Genomic DNA, 18,895 nt, shown 5'->3' on the forward strand with positions numbered 1-18,895 from the left:
CCTCTGGTACTTCAAATCCTATTTCCGCTGATGTCGAAGCCACTACAAGTGAAGAAGTTGGAGACCATGAGGATGTTGAAGAAGTTGAACTTGAAGATTCTATTCAAGTTGAAGAGCAAGTTTCACCTCAAGAGTCTGTTGCCAAGAACAGAGAAAAGAGACAAATTACCAAGCCAGCTCGGTATAGTGATTATGTTGCTTTTGCTCTTCCTATTATCACTGAAGAGATTCCATCCAATTTTGAGGAAGCTATTGAGAGTGAGGAGAAGAATAGGTGGTGCAATGCCATGGGTGATGAGATGAATTCTCTCTTGAAGAACAAGACTTGGGAGTTAGCTAAATTGCCTAAGGGCAAGAAAGCTATTGGTTGCAAATGGGTGTATGCCAAGAAGGAAGATGCTGATGAGAAAAGCAATGTGAGATTTAAAGCAAGATTAGTTGCTAAAAGGTATGCACAAAAGGAGGGCATTGACTACAATGAAATATTTTCTCCAGTTGTGAAGCACTCATCAATTCGTATTATGTTAGCTCTTGTTGCACAATATGATCTTGAGCTTGTGCAACTCGATGTGAAGACGGCTTTCCTACATGGTGATTTGAATGAAGAGATCTATATGTGTCAACCGGATGGGTATATGGTGAAAGGGAAGGAAAATTTGTTTTGCAAATTGAAGAAATCGCTTTATGGCTTGAAGCAATCTCCAAGACAATGGTATTTGAGGTTTGATAAATTTATGAGAGGCCAAAATTATTCTAGAAGTCAATATGATCATTGTGTGTACTTCAAGAAGTTGCAAGATGGGTCTTTCATTTATTTATTGATATATGTTGATGATATGTTGATTGCCTCAAAGAATGTTGAGGACATTGAGAAATTGAAGAAACAAATGAAGAATGAGTTTGAGATGAAGGATCTTGGTGAAGCAAAGAAGATCCTTGGCATGGAGATCACTAGAGATAGAGAGAAGGGTTTGGTCAGTTTGAATCAAAGACAATACCTTGAGAAGTTGATTCGGAAGTTTGGAGTTCATGATTCAACCAAACCGGTTAGTACCCCTTTGGCTTCTTATTTTAAATTGAGTTCTCTACAATGTCCTAAAAATGATAAAGAGAAGCTGCAAATGAAAAATATACCATATGCAAATTTGGTTGGTAGTTTGATGTATGCAATGGTATGCTCTAGACCGGATATTGCTCATGCAGTTGGCATGGTGAGTCGATATATGCATAATCTAGGTAAAGAGCACTGGCAAGCAGCTAAGTGGATATTGAGATATCTCCATGGTACTCGAGATGTTGGTTTATGCTTTGAGAGGGATGACTCTGGTATTGGTCATTTTGCAGTTGGTTATGTTGATTCAGATTATGCAAGTGATCTGGATGGAAGGAAGTCTACTACAGGCTATGTGTTTACTATGGCTAAAGGGCCAGTTTGTTGGAGGTCCATTTTGCAGTCGTCTGTTGCCTTGTCTACTACAGAGGCTGAATATATGGCAGTTGCTGAAGCTATAAAGGAGGCCATTTGGATACATGGGCTGATTAGAGATTTGGGGGTTGATCAGAAGCAGGTGGAGGTACATTGTGATAGTCAGAGTGCCATTTATTTGGCTAAGTATCAGGTTCATCATGCGAGGACCAAGCACATAAATGTACGTTATCACTTTGTTCGTGAAATTGTTGGTGAAGGGGAAATCATTCTCCAAAAGATTCCAACTAAAGACAACCCCGCTGATATGTTGACTAAGGTTGTTGGTGTAGCCAAGTTTGTTCATTGCTTGAACTTGGCTTACATTTTGCCTATATAAAGAAGGCGTTGAGCAGTAGGAGTTTTGGAGCATTTGGCTCGGCATGAGTTGTTCTCTTGCTAGTGTTTGAGAGTGATGTTGTGTGTTAATTGTGTTGGTTGGCTTATCATGGCGTTTTTCGAAACTTGGCCAAGGTGGAGATTGTTGGATTATGTGGCCAAGTGGCCATATACTTTAGAATAAACAAACCAAAAGTGGACAACATATTTCCTTGTTTTGGGGAGGAAAACATGGATCTTGTCTAAAGTTTTTTGTGTTTTTTCTTTGGTCCATGTGATAAGTCACGGGGTGACTTAATGAATTGTTAGCAGCAATTGCTGCTTGTGTGGTGATAAGAAGAAAACAGAGAGCAGAAGAAAATTAGAGATAGCTGCCGAGAGCAAGAGAGTTGCAGAGAGCCCAAACAGAAAGAAGAAGTTGATGCTTCATTTTGGTTAGTAATCATCCAAAAAAATAGTTGTTGTAATAGCTTTGAGCTATATGTGTAGAGAAGAAATTATTCATTATATTTCTTTCTCTATTTGTTTCTTTGGTGTGTGAGAGCTATTGGGTGTATTGGGCTTATGGGTTGTGAGATTGCCAACACTTTGTAAACTCCCATTTGGTTGATACTGGATTATTGGGTGAGCTCCTACTGCTCCGAGGACGTACTCCAGTTACACTGACTGTTGAGGAACCTCGTTAAAATCTTGGTGTTCTTTAATATTTTGTTCTTGCATTTCATTTGGTAAATTTCTTGTGCGTTAGCTTGAGTTGGTTCCAACGGGTTTGGTGCTATCCTAGCACAACATGTCATTGTTTCCGCGGTGATAGCGAGTGCTAAAACAAAACGTCGTAACTTTCTCCCTTTGGTACGGTCAATAAAATCACGCCAAAACCAGAAACATAATGATAAAACTATAGCATACATACCTGGCCAGATAAAGGCTTCCCAACGCTTAGAAGTTGGCGGTGGTGCTAGAGGTGGAGGTGGTGGAGTAAGTAATAGAGGTCGAAGTGAAGGTGGAGGTGGAAGAATTGGCCATCTAAGTGGAGGGAAGCGTGGAAAGGGTGGTGGTGGTAATGGTAGTGAAGATGGAAATGAAGGAGGTGGAAGTGGTATAGGCGGAGATGGTGGTGGTAGAGATGGAGATGGAGGTGGTGCTATAGGTGGAAGTGGTGGAGGAAGTAGTGGGGGTGGAAGTGGTGACCATCGAAGTGGAGGGAAGCGTGGAAGGGGTGGTGGTGGTAATGGTAGTGAAGATGGAAATGAGGGTGGTGGAAGTGGTATAGGCAGAGATGGTGGTGGTAGAGATGGAGATGGAGGTGGTGCTATAGGTGGAAGTGGTGGAGGAAGTAGTGGAGGTGGAAGTGGTGGCCATCGAAGTGGAGGGAAGTGTGGAAGGGGTGGTGGTGGTAATGGTAGTGAAGATGGAAATGAAGGTGGTGGAAGTGGTATAGGCGGAGATGGTGGTGGTAGAGATGGAGATGGAGGTGGTGCTATAGGTGGAAGTAGTAGAGGAAGTAGTGGAGGTGGTGGTTGTAGTGTAGGCGGAGGCGGTGGTGGTAGCAATGGAGGTGGTGCTATATGTGGAAGTGGAGGAGGAAGTAGTGGAGGTGGCAATGGTGGAGGAAGTAGTGGAGGTGGAAGTGAAGGTGGATGTGGTATTGGTGGAGGTGGTGGTGGTAGAGATGGAGGTGGTGCTAAAGGTGGAAGTGGTGGACGAAGTAATGGAGGTGGAAGTGAAGGTGGAGGTGGTATCGGCGGAGGTGGTGGTGGTAGAGATGGAGGTGGTGCCATAGGTGGAAGTGGTGGAGGAGGTGGAAATGGAGGTGGTGGATGTGGTATATGCGGTGGTGGTGGTGGTAGAGATGGAGGCGGTGCTATAGGTGGAGGTGGAAGTGAAGGTGGAGGTGATGGTGGAAGAATTGGGAGTCGAAGTGAAGGTGGTGGTAGAGTTGGGGATGAAGGTGGTGGTAGTGGAGATGGAAATGGAGGTGGTGGACGTGGATGTGGTATGAGTGAAGGTGGCGGTGGTAGAGATGGAGGTGGTGGAGGCGGTGGTGGAAGTGGTGGTGGAGGAAGTGGTGAAGATGGAAGTGAAGGTGGAGGTGGTGCAAGAGGTGGAAATGAAGGTGGTGATGGTGGTGGTTGTAGAGGTGGAGGTGGTTGAAGTGCAAATGAAGGTGTAGGTAGTGTTGGTGGAGGTGGAAAAGGAGGTGGTAAAGGTGGAGGCAATATTGGAGGTGAAGGCAGCGGGGGTGGAGGTGAAGGAATTGAAGGTGGCGGTGGTGGTGGTGGAAGGATAAGTTGAAGGAGAGGACCTACGGGCCTATTCTCAAATGGCACCGCGGGGAAAGGCAAGGGATAAAAAGTGGTGGCGATGGACGGCAAAAGAATGGTCGAGGCAACAATTACGAAACGAGAAATTGTACTGCGCAGGGTGATCAATTCCGTGTTGCTCAACCTCACCTTCATCCTGCTCATATTGATCATCATCACCTTTAAAATGGAACCATAACATTCCTCCGCTTCACAACCATCTCTACATTGCAGCAAGCAAACACAAGCAATCAAACCCCATTAAACAAACAAACCAAAAAAGATGATACCTTTTTAACATCATGATCGGTCTAAGATATTTCCAGTGAGAGACGGAACAAATTACAACATACATTTAAAACAAGATACACAAATATTCAAGCAGAAAACTAACAAAATAACAATACCCATTTAAACAAGATACACAAATATTCAAGCTGAAAACTAGATTATGGAACGACAATTTACTTTGCTTCATATAAAACATAAAAACAAAATATAAATTATCTCTACTCCCCCTCACTCCCATTTCCAGAAACAAAAGGGGAAGAAATTATGGTACAAGAAAGTGAAGCGAAAAGTGGACTATCCTTTTTGAACATTGTATTAAAATGCCAAAAATTACATTAAAAACGTACCACTGGAGCTCTTCCCTCGGGAATGAGGATGAATGAGGAGGTGAGCTGAAGGAGGACGAGTAGAGCTGAAGGAGGACGAGTTGAGCAGGGGTTTTATACTGAGATTTTTGCCGGGTTTGAGTTTGTACGGGTACTGTAAATAATCTCTCCAAGAATTTTAATAAGGGAACGGGTGGGTAAAGCTGGGCAGGCCGGTAAGAATTGCGCGGGCGGGCGGGCGGTTGGAATTTTGCTTATTGGATTCTGAATTTGGGCCATTGAATTTTGATCTAAACGGCTCACAATAAAAGAGTTCAAACAAGCTTACCGTAGAATTGGGTCCTCCACTCTCTACATTACTTTTGTCTCTCTCTCCCATCTTCAACCTCACCCCTTACTCATTTTTCCCCCTCTTCCCCACCCAGGACAAAATCTCAAATTCAAAGTCCGCCCCAATATCCAAAATTAATTAAAAAACCGTTCCAATGTCAAAATGATTCATGTGTTATAGTCATATGGCCAATTTAGTCCCCGTGTTTTCTATTTGGCTGATTTAGTCATCGTGTTTGTTTATGTTAGCCAAATAAAGACATTTCATTCAATCTCTTTTTTAAAAGTCATAAGAAAAATTATATGAGATATAATTACCATTTTTCTTTATAGAAAATGAAAATCAATGAGAAATAACACATATAAGAGATAAAACTTCCAATCTGAAAAAATGATTAGGTTGTGACTTAGAAAAGAGAAGGAGTAATATTAGGGAGGAGGTCGGGGAGTTGGGAGGAAAATAATTTTTCTTTTAATTTTTAATTTTATTTCATTTTTAAATATTTTAAATCAAATAAATAATTTTATAATAATTTATATTTTTTTTTATAGAAATTAGATGGAAATATCCTTAATTGGCTAAAGGTGATAAACACAAGGATCAAATTGACCAAATTAAAAACATATGGACTAAATTGACCAAATGACTAAAACACAGAGACCATTTTAACATTTAAGTCTAACCAATAACTCTCTCACTATTAAATTTATCATCATTGTATAATTTCTCACCACTGTAGATAGTAAAAAAATCGTCATTTTGACCTTCTTAGATGAGTCGTTGATAAACAAAAGTCAATAAATTTTAGAAGGACAAGTATTTACTATTAATATCCAAAACTTAACACCCAATTTTATAAATGCCACTTTTTATAAAACTTTTAAATATAACAGAAAACTCACATAAATAAACCTAAATATCTTCAAAATCTAAAACTCATTTGCACAAAAAAGCTACAACATATCTCTTCTACATCGTTGTTCAAAGTGCTAGGCCGCCCTCAAAGTTGGTCATTTAAACTTGTGCAAGTTTGATGGAGAGGAAATTCATGGAGCCCATGGATACCTGACAGATCAATTTCTAAATGATCAAGTGAATGATTGAACATACCAATATGGTGGATATATGCAAAATCGTTGTCGATTTGCTCTGGAAGTCATTGAAGCTGTTGTTATTGAGATATGAACAGATAAAGTTGGAACTAGATTATCTTCATTTGCCAACTATATGAAATCAGAGGATTCAGATCCGAAAGTGTTGGGCCCTTATCTGGCCAATTCATTAAACAAATATGGGATCTTGCCATATGATTGAGCCGAAGATGAAGACAGTTGGAGAAAAGAATGATTGCCCTGAGTCTTATACCCATGAGAAAGGCTTTTAGGGGCCGTTTGTTTGACAGGACTAGGGAGGACTGGACTGGACTAGACTATAGTCCCTTGTTTGGTTTGTAGCAGGATTAGTTTTAATGACCTTAGGTCGGACTCGCTCGGATTATTCACCTCCTTACGCGTTCTTAACGAGGAACCCCAGTTTCGGGAGGACTCGTAAGCCCTGAGAGAAAGCCGCGAGAGAGTCACTCATCCAAGAACCTACGTCGCTCGTCCTCATCGCTGCGTCTTCCCTCATCGTCGTCCTTGCCCTGCTCCCTCATCGTCATCTTCCTCATTCTGATCTCTGCGCCTTCCCTCATCTGCATCTGCTCGCCCTCATCTGCTCCGACTTGTCTGGTAAACTTCGCATCTTCGCTTTATTTCGTCAATTTGTTTTGCAGATCGTGGTATTACTGAGCTGCATTTGATTTTGTTGTTTTGGGTTTGAGAAATTTTCAATGATAGACCTCTGCACTTGAACAAATTAGGGTTTTGATTTTTAGGTCAAATTAAGATTAGAATTTGGGGTTTTCATATTTCAACTTTTCTTTCAAATCCTCAGGTAGTAAAAACCGCCATCACAAAATTTGCTCAGTGATGAAATCTAAGCCCTGAAATTTTGTTTCTTTTCGCGTTTTCTGAAATGGGTTTTTTGATTTTTCGGGTTTTGATGCTTTGCTTGTTTGGATTTTGTGAAGCAATTTCGTGTCTGGGTTTCACAAGAGGAAGAAGAAGAGGAGAAGGGAAGCTGAGCAGAAGCAAGGAGAGGCATTGCGGCGGAAACGTCTTAAGCTGTGCAAAAAGGTTGGATTTTGTGGCTGTTTTTTGGCCGTTTGATTGCCTATTTTGCATAATGTATAGCTTGTTTACCACTCATTGGATTTTGATAGTTGGTTGATTTGGTTTTTAATCTCATTGTTGCGAAAAGTTGGTGTCTTTGCAAGAGGAATTACATTGAATTATGTTACTACTCTTTGGATTCTGTGAGTGATTTTTATATATACCCCGATTTTGTATATATAAATTGGTACAAGTTATTAGGTTCTTCAAATATTGGCTGCCTTTCAATGTTTAGAACTAACCCAACTTAAATAATGAATAATTTCTCTTTAGTTCTTGAGTGCCCTGCCTTTCTTTCATCTGGATCGTAGAACAGAATATTAGGATATGGCCTTCTCATAATCTAGAATATGTTTCTAGCACAGTGGATGTTTTCAGGATTTTGTTTTACCTCCACCATGTGCCATCAACAAGTTTATTAGTATAAACGTGTAGGATATGTAATCTATGTTCTGTTATCTGCCACTTTAAATCTTACTTCATTTTGTTTGTATTCGGTTTTAATTATTATGCGTTCAATTGTTCCAGGGGAATTCTATATCGACTACAAAGTACAACTTCATTACATTTTTGCCGAAAGGACTCTTTGAACAGGTAATTCACGGGCCTTCAATGAATTTGATTTTAGTTTTCAATCAATCTGCTTGCTGATGCAGTTCGAAGCTTATCTGATTTTTTGTGATGAAGTGTAGTTATATCATTTTGCTATGCGTTATGCATAAACAAATTGACTAGAGTGTATGTATGCAGTGTGTATGTATGCAGTGTGTGTGTGTAGTGTAGTTATATCATTTTATTTTGTCATGGTCCTGAGAAGTTGTTACACTGCCAGTGTGTATGTATGCAGTGTGTGTGTGTAGTGTATGTAGTGTGTGTGTGTAGTGTATGTAGTGTGTGTATGTATGTACTGTGTTTGCAGTGTGTATGTATGCAGTGTGTGTGTGTAGTGTGTTTGCAGTGTGTGTGTGCAGGGTGTATGCAGTGTGTATGTATGCAGTGTGTGTGTGTAGTGTGTTTGCAGTGTGTGTGTGCAGGGTGTATGCAGTGTGTGTGTACTTGCAGGGTGTGTGTGTAGTGTATGTTTGCAGTGTGTATGTATGCAGTGTGTGTGTGTAGTGTGTTTGCAGTGTATGTTTGCAGTGTGTATGTATGCAGTGTGTGTGTGTAATGTGTTTGCAGTGTGTGTGTGCAGGGTGTATGCAGTGTGTATGTATGCAGTGTGTGTGTGTAGTGTATGTAGTGTGTGTATATGTGTAGTGTTTGCAGTGTGTATGTATGCAGTGTGTGTGTGTAGTGTGTTTGCAGTGTGTGTGTGCAGGGTGTATGCAGTGTGTGTACTTGCAGGGTGTGTGTGTAGTGTATGTTTGCAGTGTGTATGTATGCAGTGTGTGTGTGTAGTGTGTTTGCAGTGTGTGTGTGCAGGGTGTATGCAGTGTGTGTACTTGCAGGGTGTGTGTGTAGTGTATGTTTGCAGTGTGTATGTATGCAGTGTGTGTGTGTAGTGTGTTTGCAGTGTATGTTTGCAGTGTGTATGTATGCAGTGTGTGTGTGTAATGTGTTTGCAGTGTGTGTGTGCAGGGTGTATGCAGTGTGTATGTATGCAGTGTGTGTGTGTAGTGTATGTAGTGTGTGTATATGTGTAGTGTTTGCAGTGTGTATGTATGCAGTGTGTGTGTGTAGTGTGTTTGCAGTGTGTGTGTGCAGGGTGTATGCAGTGTGTGTACTTGCAGGGTGTGTGTGTAGTGTATGTTTGCAGTGTGTATGTATGCAGTGTGTGTGTGTAGTGTGTTTGCAGTGTATGTTTGCAGTGTGTATGTATGCAGTGTGTGTGTGTAATGTGTTTGCAGTGTGTGTGTGCAGGGTGTATGCAGTGTGTATGTATGCAGTGTGTGTGTGTAGTGTATGTAGTGTGTGTATATGTGTAGTGTTTGCAGTGTGTATGTATGCAGTGTGTGTGTGTAGTGTGTTTGCAGTGTGTGTGTGCAGGGTGTATGCAGTGTGTGTACTTGCAGGGTGTGTGTGTAGTGTATGTTTGCAGTGTGTATGTATGCAGTGTGTGTGTGTAGTGTGTTTGCAGTGTATGTTTGCAGTGTGTATGTATGCAGTGTGTGTGTGTAATGTGTTTGCAGTGTGTGTGTGCAGGGTGTATGCAGTGTGTATGTATGCAGTGTATGTAGTGTGTGTAGTGTATGTAGTGTGTGTAGTGTATGTAATGTGTGTATATGTGTAGTGTTTGCAGTGTGTATGTATGCAGTGTGTGTGTGTAGTGTGTTTGCAGTGTGTGTGCAGGGTGTATGCAGTGTGTGTGTACTTGCAGGGTGTGTGTGTAGTGTATGTTTGCAGTGTGTATGTATGCAGTGTGTGTGTGTAGTGTGTTTGCAGTGTGTGTGTGCAGGGTGTATGCAGTGTATGTATGCAGTGTGTGTGTGTAGTGTATGTAGTGTGTGTAGTGTATGTAGTGTGTGTATATGTGTAGTGTTTGCAGTGTGTATGTATGCAATGTGTGTGTGTAGTGTGTTTGCAGTGTGTATGTATGCAGGGTGTATGCAGTGTGTGTGTACTTGCAGGGTGTATGTGTAGTGTATGCAGTGTGTGTGTGTAGTGTATGCAGTGTGTGTATGCACTGTATGCAGTGTGTGTATGTATGTATGCAGTGTGTGTGTACTTGGTTTATAACCATGATATTACAATGTGAATGTTTTGTATTGTGTGGGGTTGATGCTGAATTGCAATTTTTTGTGGTTGTTGGTTGCAGAGAAGAGGAGCATAAACGGAAGGCTAAGGCTAAGGCTACTGCATTACAGGTGTCCTTTAATTTCCCTTTTCACATGCAATGCCTAGCAATGATAGCAATCCTCATACTAGTGTTCTTAGACACATGTTTATAGATGTATAAGAGTAGAACATTTTGAATATGATGCCTCGGGTTAATGAAAACTTTTTTTTTTCAACGCCACCTGTATATTTGTTGCCTCGGGTTAATGAAAACTTTTTTTTTTTCAACGCCACCTGTATATTTGTTGCCTCGGGTTAATGAACACTTTTTTTTTTTTCAACGCCACCTGTATATTTGTTGCCTCGGGTTAATGAAAACTTTTTTTTTTTCAACGCCACCTGTATATTTGTTGCCTCGGGTTAATGAAAACTTTTTTTTTTTCAACGCCACCTGTATATTTGTTGCCTCGGGTTAATGAAAACTTTTTTTTTTTTCAACGCCACCTGTATATTTGTTGCCTCGGGTTAATGAAAACTTTTTTTTTTTCAACGCCACCTGTATATTTGTTGCCTCGGGTTAATGAAAACTTTTTTTTTTTTCAACGCCACCAGTATATTTGTTGCCTCGGGTTAATGAAAACTTTTTTTTTTCAACGCCATCTGTATATTTGTTGCCTCGGGTTAATGATCTAGTTAATTTGTTTTTTGTTTTTTGTTTTGTTTGGATAGATATGGATCGAAGGAAGCTTTTATTGATCTTATTGTTAGAGATGTCTTATTTGGAGACAATTTGTATTTGTACGATTCTTGTGGTGATGATGCTACGTGGCAAACAGAGACATGTTGAACGACCCACATTGACTAACCGTTCACTTATTAGACGAGAGATTAGTTTGTGTTATCTGAATGGTATAATAGGGAATACTGATACTGAATGTGTCAACGAATTGAGAATGGATAGAAGGACTTTTGGCATATTATGCGACTTACTTCGTCAAGATGGGAGGGTAAAAACTGATGGTTTGGTGTCTGTAGAGGAACAGGTGTGTATGACTTTACAAATATTAGCACATCATACTAAGAATCGTAGTGTTGGCGGTAGATTTTATAGGTCGGGAGAGACTATAAGTAGGTATTTCAATAGTGTATTGCAAGGAATTTTGCGATTACAAGGTATCCTACTAAAAGTCCCCCAGCCTGTGCCTATTGATTCTACAGATCCTAGGTGGCGATGTTTTAAGGTATGATGAGAATTTTTTTTCATTTTCCCTAAGCTTTAACTCTTCATTCCCTTTGTATAAATTAACAAAAACTTTTTTATTTTTTATTTTTAAGAATTGCTTGGGAGCATTGGATGGAACACACATTGATGTGCATGTACCTGAAATTGACAAACCAAGATACCGAACAAGAAAGGGTCGAGTCGCAACTAATGTGTTAGGTGTGTGTTCAGGAGATATGCAGTTCATATATGTGTTTCCGGGGTGGGAGGGTTCCGCATCAGACTCTAGAGTGCTACATGATGCAATTAGTAGGCCTAATGGTTTTAAGGTACCAGCGGGTAAGACTATTACTTAGTCTCAACTTTGTAAGTTAGGTTTAGTTCTGTTTGTCAACTACAAAACACTAATAAGGTCTTTTTTTTTTTCATTAGGTTGTTATTACCTTGTAGATGGTGGTTATACAAATGGTGAAGGATTCCTTGCACCCTATAGAGGAATACCTTATCATTTATCTGAATGGGAGGGACGAACACCTTCTAATAAGGAAGAATATTTTAACATGAAGCATTCTAAGGCAAGGAATGTAATTGAACGCTGTTTTGGCCTGCTAAAAGGAAGGTGGTCGATACTAAGGAGTCCATCTTTCTATCCGATAAGGACACAAGGTCGAATAATTACCGCTTGTTGCCTACTACACAATCTTATTAGGCAAGAGATGTCTGTAGATCCAATGGAGAATTTGCCAATAATAGAAGATGGACAAAATACAGAAGAAGGTGAATATGTTGGTAGTGTTCAAACATCGGACCAGTGGACTGCAATGAGGAATGATATGGCTCAGGAAATGTATAATGAGTGGAGAGCAATTAGGAACCAGCAACCGAACTAGCTATATGTGTTAATGATAACATTTTATTTTAGTATTCCTTTTTTATCATGCATTTGTTAGATATTAGCACAATGATTGGATGATATGCAAATTAATTGGATGTTATGCAAGTTGATTGGATATTATGTAAGTTGATTGGATATTATGCAAATTGATTATTTGTATGGTATTTTCCTTCATTAAAATATTTTTTGTTTAGGTATGGATAACGAAAATTTTTTGAATGCTACTCAAGAGCCAAAAGGAAGAAGGCGTAAATGGGAAGCATTTGAGGAAGAAGTATTACTAGGAGTTCTTGAGGATTTTGTTGCTCGGAAGCAACGGTGTGACACCGGTGCTTTCAAACAAGGTACTTTGGTTGAAATAGCAAAAGCTGTCAATGTTTTATGTCCTCATTCAAATATCAAGGCAAATCCACATATTGAATCCAAGTTGAAGAAATGGAAAAAAACATATAGTATGGTCGTTGACATGATAAACACAAGTGGATTTGCATGGAATGATGTCAAAAAGTGCGTTGAAGTTGACAGTGATGACGCATGGCAAACTTATGTGCAGGTTCATATCCTATTTTATTTATGCATTAGTTATATTCTTGCTGCTATATTTGTTACGCATGCTAAATTTTAGTTTTGCTATGTTGATATAATCTTAGAGAAATAAAGAAGCCGATGGATGGAGAAGCAAACCTTTTCCACTGTTTGATAGATTTGCATATATATTTGGAAAAGATCGGGCTACGGGTAATGTAGCCGAAACCCCTGCTCAAATGATGGAGGAACAAAGTCATGATCATGTTGGTGAAAGTGATATTGGAGGTGAAAATTTTGTTTCTTCAATGAACCAACAAAGCCAACAAAGCACCCCATCTGAAAATAGCCAAAGAAAGAGGAAAAGAGCTGTGGGAAGTTCAAATGATGGAACCGAGGCAATTATCAGTGGACTGAAAGATTTTTATGTTGAAAGTGGGAAGAGGATGCAAATGGTAACTGAAGCTTTAGTTCAAGGTACTGCAGATCATACTGACATAGCTAATGAACTTGAAGCAATGGGTCTCTCTCCTATGGATCAAATTGATGCATTGTCTCTTATTTTGGATAAACCAAAAAATGTGGGAGTGTTCAGGGCAATCAAACCGGAACTCAAGAAAGTGTTCGTCCAAAGGCTTTTAAGCGACAACGCAAGCGGATGAGGATTTTAGCTAATGTTAACATGGATGTATTTTAATAACGTTAACATGGATGTATTTTATTAATCATACAATCTTATGTTATGACTTATAACTTAGCTTTGCACTAGTATTTTGGCTTATGTTAACTAGCCATTTTGTAAATTATGGAGATCTATTTTGGCTAATGTTAACTAATGTTAACTAGGATTTTCTAAATTATGGAGATCTTATGTACTTGTATTTGTTAAAGTTGCATGTATTGGGCACTATTATTTTTCTTCTGTTGGGTGATAGAGTTTAAATCAAGCTACATTTGCAAATTAAACCCAATTCTATTAGCAGGTAATAGAAACAAAACAATTGTCAATTTTTTTTAAGATTCATAATATACATGGCAAAAATATGCTCCAATTAACCCATATCATGAGATTTGTAGCATTACTCTATTACACAATGCCAAAAATTTGTAGTCCTAGTCTAAGCAAACACAAATCTGGTGAACAGTACTGTTTTTCTTATCCTGCTTCTTAGTCCGAGACTGCACCAAACGCTTCACTAAGTTAGTCCAGCTTAGTCCAGTCTAAGCCAGTCCAGCTTAGTCCCGGCAGCTAGTCCAGTCCGAGACAGTCCAGCGCAACAAACGCACCCTTAATTTGCTCCTCATGGTTACGACAAGGAAGATAGGAAAAATGTTGCAGCTGAGGACCGCACAAATCTTATTGCTTATGGCTAACCCAAACTTTTCCTTATTGAAAAAACGACTTAATTTATGTCAGATCCAAGAGGAGGTGATGTGCTTTATATGTACATACCCACATCTCTATAGTAAGACGCGTTTTGGGTGGAAGCCTAAGAACAAATCCGTGAGGGCATGATCCAAAGCGGATAATATCTTACTATGCGGACTTGAATGTGACAATTTATGTTTATTTGGTTTTAATTTTGGTATTTAAGTGGATTTTCTGTCATTTTTAAATTTTGGCTATAATCGATAAAAAGATGAAAGTAAGGGAGAGGGGAGGGGTAGGAAGGAGATTTTATGTTTATGTGTTAAATTTTGGCTATAATCGATAAAAAGATAAGAGTAAGGGAGAGGGGAGGGGTAGGAAGGAGATTTTGCGCCTGAGAGGTGTTGTGCAAAGGAAGGTAACTGACTTTGTATTTCTAAATTGACGATTATACCCCTGGGTCCACGTTGGCTCCGGCCATGTACCCCGGGACTTTTTTCTGTTTAACAGAATGAAACGCTCCTTCGATTGCGTTTCGATAGCGGCCGGCGCCTCCTCGTCGTTGCCGCCGTCCTAGAGGGCAGTGTTCTTAACCAAAGCTGAACGGAAGCAGTTAGCCCTCCAACTACGCCGAGAGGAAGCGGAACAACATAAAAGCCGACAACACCATCATGCCGTCCCGAATCCCTTCAATTCCGTCCCCGCCACCGTTTCTGATCGAGAGCGGGAATCGGAGAGGCGGAATCGTGACCGAGGCCGGGAATGGAACAGTGATCGTGAAAGTGAAGAGGAGGCCAAGTAGCGGGAGCGAGAGAAAGTGCGGGAAGCAGCCGAAGAAGCGCGAGAACAAACCCGGCGAGAAGTTCCGGCCCAATTTCGATTGGGATGGCACGGAGGACACTTCTCGTGACATGAATCCCTTGTACCAAAACAATAACGTGGCGCAACTCTACTGTTTCTTTCCTGTCGTATCGTATGCAACCGGAGCCCTCCCCTTCGTCTTCTCAAACTCCCGCGCAGGCAATTTCATATTCGAACTGAATAATTTAACGAAACCAAGGAAATTGTGCGCCCTCAGCTAACAGTAACAAATATGTGACCGTTTGATGCCTGGGTTTGAATTGGACTCGAAACTCACTGTATTCAATGTATGTAGCGCATAATATGATACGAGAAAATTCGAGACTACACACATCAAATTGGGAGTACTGGTAGTGCGGGGAAGACCGATGTGGCGACAATGTTCTTGACTTTGCATGACAAGGATGTGTTTTATGAACTCTAGCAAAAAGCCAAGCAGGAACTGATTGAGAGTTGTAGTTATGTTCCTCCTGAACTGGGAAAACATGCATGAGGATAGCGTCAAAATTCAAGGCGGTATAATTTTGATCGACCTCCTAGATACTAAGCATAACAAAACTATTTAAGTTGTGTGATTGTGAGCAAAGGGAGATGCCAAGTGAGATGCATGGTAGCGTTTTAGGCAGGGGCAGGAAAGGGAATTTAAACTTGTAAGTCATAGGTGTTGGAAATTCAAATCAAAACAGGTTGTAAATGGCAGCTGCTAGCTGTTAGTTTCTTTACAGGTTGTATTCACACTTGCTGCAACTACAAAGACTAAAGTTTCCTCCATGTGCCAGCTGAAAGTGTGCTGAAAGACAGCAGAGATGTGAGCTGCTGTGTGCTAGCCGAAAGGTTGTGATTCCAACCTGGAATAATGCAATGCATGTGTGTGCCAACTATCCAAAGTTGCTGCATGTGTTTGAAAGGGTGTAAAGATGGTAAACACCATCATTCATTGCAAGTGTTGTTGTATTGTTTATCAATTTCTGTTTTGTATAAATAGGCTTTCTTGCTAGGCTTTAGAATCATCCAATTCAATTCCATTCCAATCCCATTCTCATTTTCAGCTTGTAAGCTTTAAGAGTTGTAAACTCTTCTAATATTTCAAAGTGTTTGTTATCACCAAGCTTGCTACTTCTTTCCTTTTGTTTGTCCAATTTTATTGAGAGTGCAAAGTGAGAGGTGTGATAGAGTTTGTAAACTTATCACCCACATATATTGGTATTGAGTTAGTAAACTTTGAATACCAACAATAGGTAGCTTGCTCTTTGAGGCTGTTTAAGAAATCAAATCCAATCCCAGAAACATAAACTAGCCAAAGATGTGTTCAGTTACTTGTAATATAACATAATTATATACTATTCCATCAAGAAAAATCAAATCCAGATAAATTCACTTGCTCAAACTTAGGAAAACACACATAAAAACAAAAATAAAACAGAGAAACGACATAGACTCGCGGATGGTGCTCCAGACGATCTTAGCTGGGGTACGAAAAATGGATGCGACCATGAGAAGGCTGAGTGTTCATACGCTTCTTCAAGAACCTCATATACCTCATCTTCTGCCTCACTACACATCTGCTCGCAGCAAACCAGCGTCATACTCTCCCCGCTCAGAAGCCTTTTGGCGATGGTGGATGCCGTGTGACGCAGCATGTGGTGTGGGGTACGTCCATCACCACAGGCTTTGTGCTGACCTCTGTCCCAGACACCATAGCTTCAAACCTCTCTGTAAGTTTTTCAAAGTCTAACGTGAAAGTGAGGAATGGGCGTTGGGGTTTTGGGAAGGCTGTGTTTTGTAACCCTAAACGTGTATACGTTATATCCTTTGTGGTTGGTCTTCAGTTGGCAGGTTGCGAGCGTATCTATTTGAACGATGGAATCCAATTGGTTTTTTCTCCATCTGGCGCGAGACTTTTAGCCACGAATAAGCTCTTGCCAGGTCAATATATAGGCATTGTTCAAGCTTACTCATTAGGTATTTAACGTGGCAAAGTTCCGACAGAAAAAAACGTACGACACGAATACACACTAAAAAGTGAGGATTTTTTGTTGAGGTTTTCTTTTCTTTCTTTGATGCAAGCATATTTGTTATCCACAAGATTCAAATATTTTAAAGTCTTTTAAATATAAATGAAGACGAATATCACTATATCAAAAATGTTTGTAATGATATTTTTTTCTTTTTCTTATCGGAAGAAAGTATGTAGCAAATTGCACAATAACAATATGATTTTTGAAGATCGAGTTGAAGTTTACTCACAAAGCTAAATTTTCGCATGATAGTTTTTTTATTGAACAAATGATATTATCTACATTAAGGAGAAGGGGATATGTTTAACCTCACAATAAGCTAACAATAATGTGGTTTCAACTTCGCATTTGTCAATAATCGAACCTAAGACCTCTCACTTATAAGTGAAGATGAATATCATTAGATCGTAGTACTACTACGACATGATAGTTTAAGCTATTTTTTCACATGATAATTTAGTTACATGACTTTTTAGAGGTATTTCCTTTAAACATAAGTTTATATTGAATTATAAGAATTTTCAGTTATATTAGACTTTATATTATTTTATTAGTTGTATTATGATCTATTTTTTTAAGGGGCTTTTATATCCAGGTCCAAAATCACATAGTGTTTTTAGGAGTGAGTCCAGTTATTTAATTATATGTATTTATTTATTTTATACTCATTTAATGTTTTCTAAAAATATTAAAAATCAATTAAAATATTTTAATATTATGCATTTTCCAACTCCAAAATATCTAATTAATATCTTATAACAAAAAAGCTAATATATTAATATAAATCTATCTGCAAAACATTCTACCCTAACTCAAGTAGCAAATTTATGAATGTTTATTATACCTATAAGTGAGATATGAAACCTAACTAAAAGGTAGAAAAAACATAATATACCTACAAGTAAAACACATTAATCTGTGACAGGTTGACTATGAAAAAAATCTGTCATATAGGTAGATAAATACAATTAACTTGTAATATAGGTTGATTATAAAAATTAAAATAAAATCTATAAATAGGATAAAGCAAGAGGAAGAACAAGAAATAACAAAAAAAATAAATAAATAAAAAGAAATAATCAAAGAGATAATTAGGAAGAAATTTGATTTTTACAATAAATTATTTCATTGAAGAGATAATTATTGATAATTAAATAATTAAATTTAAGGTATTGGACTTATTTTAATAAATTGGATTATTCGTACTATTGACTCAAATTGGACTTATATCAAGTTTCCCCTTTTTTAATACAATGATGCTAAGGGTGGAGATTGGACTAAATTGTATAATGAACTTACAATAATTTGATATCAAACTCGCTATTCGCGAAAGTTGAATCTTAAACGTTTCAAGTACAATGTAAAAATGAATATAAGAAAATCTCTAACTGTACTAATCGCAATATATTATTATTTAATTAACTAGAATGATAAGAAACAACAAAGCGGATAAATAGGAAATAACATGTGAAATTTGTGAATTAATTCTGGGTTTTATATATTTAGACACCGTATATTACCAAGCTGATTTTGAGTTTAAAGTAATTTTACACAATGTTTACTTAAAAAAATTAAAAAAAAATCCTAATTTTTTTTCTTCACGTATTTACACCATTTATCAAGTAAACATGAATTATAGGTGAGGTTGACAAATGTCATGTTTATTCATGAAAAAAATAATGAATAAATTAAAAGTCTTACATTAATAATCTGGAAAACTGGAACTGTTCCAATGTCCAAGAATGTTGTAGAAGTTGTGTTTTGAGTTGACAAATGGAACTTCAGAACCACAAACAATTTAGGGTTGGCAACCAAAAGTAAGTAAGTTGAGAACAAAGTCTACTTTACGACTGTTAACAGTACATCAAGTTAATCACATATTATTGTGTGGTATTTCAAGTTCAAGGATGAAAAAATCCTTTGATATGACGATGTTTGTGTGAAAATACACGTTTTTAAGCCACTGACATCAATAAGAACATAAAAGATATTATCGATATTACAACGATAGAAATTGAGATA

The 18,895-nt window shown here is 38.6% G+C and overlaps 1 protein-coding gene across 3 annotated transcripts; it reads left to right on the forward strand.

Moving 5' to 3' along the window:
- The first annotated feature begins 6,438 nt into the window (after positions 1 to 6,438).
- Positions 6,439 to 13,507, forward strand: LOC126583835 (protein ANTAGONIST OF LIKE HETEROCHROMATIN PROTEIN 1-like). 3 transcript variants are annotated; one of them, XM_050248369.1, is made up of 7 exons: positions 6,439 to 6,785; positions 7,127 to 7,232; positions 7,797 to 7,862; positions 10,024 to 10,072; positions 10,713 to 11,224; positions 11,319 to 11,544; positions 11,638 to 12,171. In XM_050248369.1, the coding sequence occupies exons 5-7, from the start codon at positions 10,715 to 10,717 to the stop codon at positions 12,093 to 12,095; spliced, it is 1,194 nt and encodes a 397-aa protein (XP_050104326.1). In that variant the 5' UTR covers positions 6,439 to 6,785; positions 7,127 to 7,232; positions 7,797 to 7,862; positions 10,024 to 10,072; positions 10,713 to 10,714; the 3' UTR covers positions 12,096 to 12,171. The 3 variants fall into 3 exon arrangements, 2 of the variants coding, with proteins under 2 accessions (XP_050104326.1, XP_050104327.1); XR_007609846.1 differs by lacking the exons at positions 10,713 to 11,224; positions 11,319 to 11,544; positions 11,638 to 12,171 and adding exons at positions 12,331 to 12,653; positions 12,751 to 13,507; XM_050248370.1 differs by lacking the exons at positions 10,713 to 11,224; positions 11,319 to 11,544; positions 11,638 to 12,171 and adding exons at positions 12,295 to 12,653; positions 12,751 to 13,507.
- Positions 13,508 to 18,895: the final 5,388 nt, after the last annotated feature.

The sequence above is a fragment of the Malus sylvestris genome, chromosome 9 (assembly GCF_916048215.2).
Source record: "Malus sylvestris chromosome 9, drMalSylv7.2, whole genome shotgun sequence".
Lineage (NCBI taxonomy): Eukaryota > Viridiplantae > Streptophyta > Magnoliopsida > Rosales > Rosaceae > Malus > Malus sylvestris.

Excerpts from the sequence above, each read along its gene's own strand:
- LOC126583835 (XM_050248369.1), top strand. The coding sequence starts at position 10,715 with ATGGATCGAAGGAAGCTTTTATTGATCTTATTGTTAGAGATGTCTTAT. Across the intron at positions 11,225-11,318 it reads CTAGGTGGCGATGTTTTAAG|AATTGCTTGGGAGCATTGGA; the intron begins GTATGATGAGAA and ends TTTATTTTTAAG. Across the intron at positions 11,545-11,637 it reads TGGTTTTAAGGTACCAGCGG|GTTGTTATTACCTTGTAGAT; the intron begins GTAAGACTATTA and ends TTTTTTCATTAG.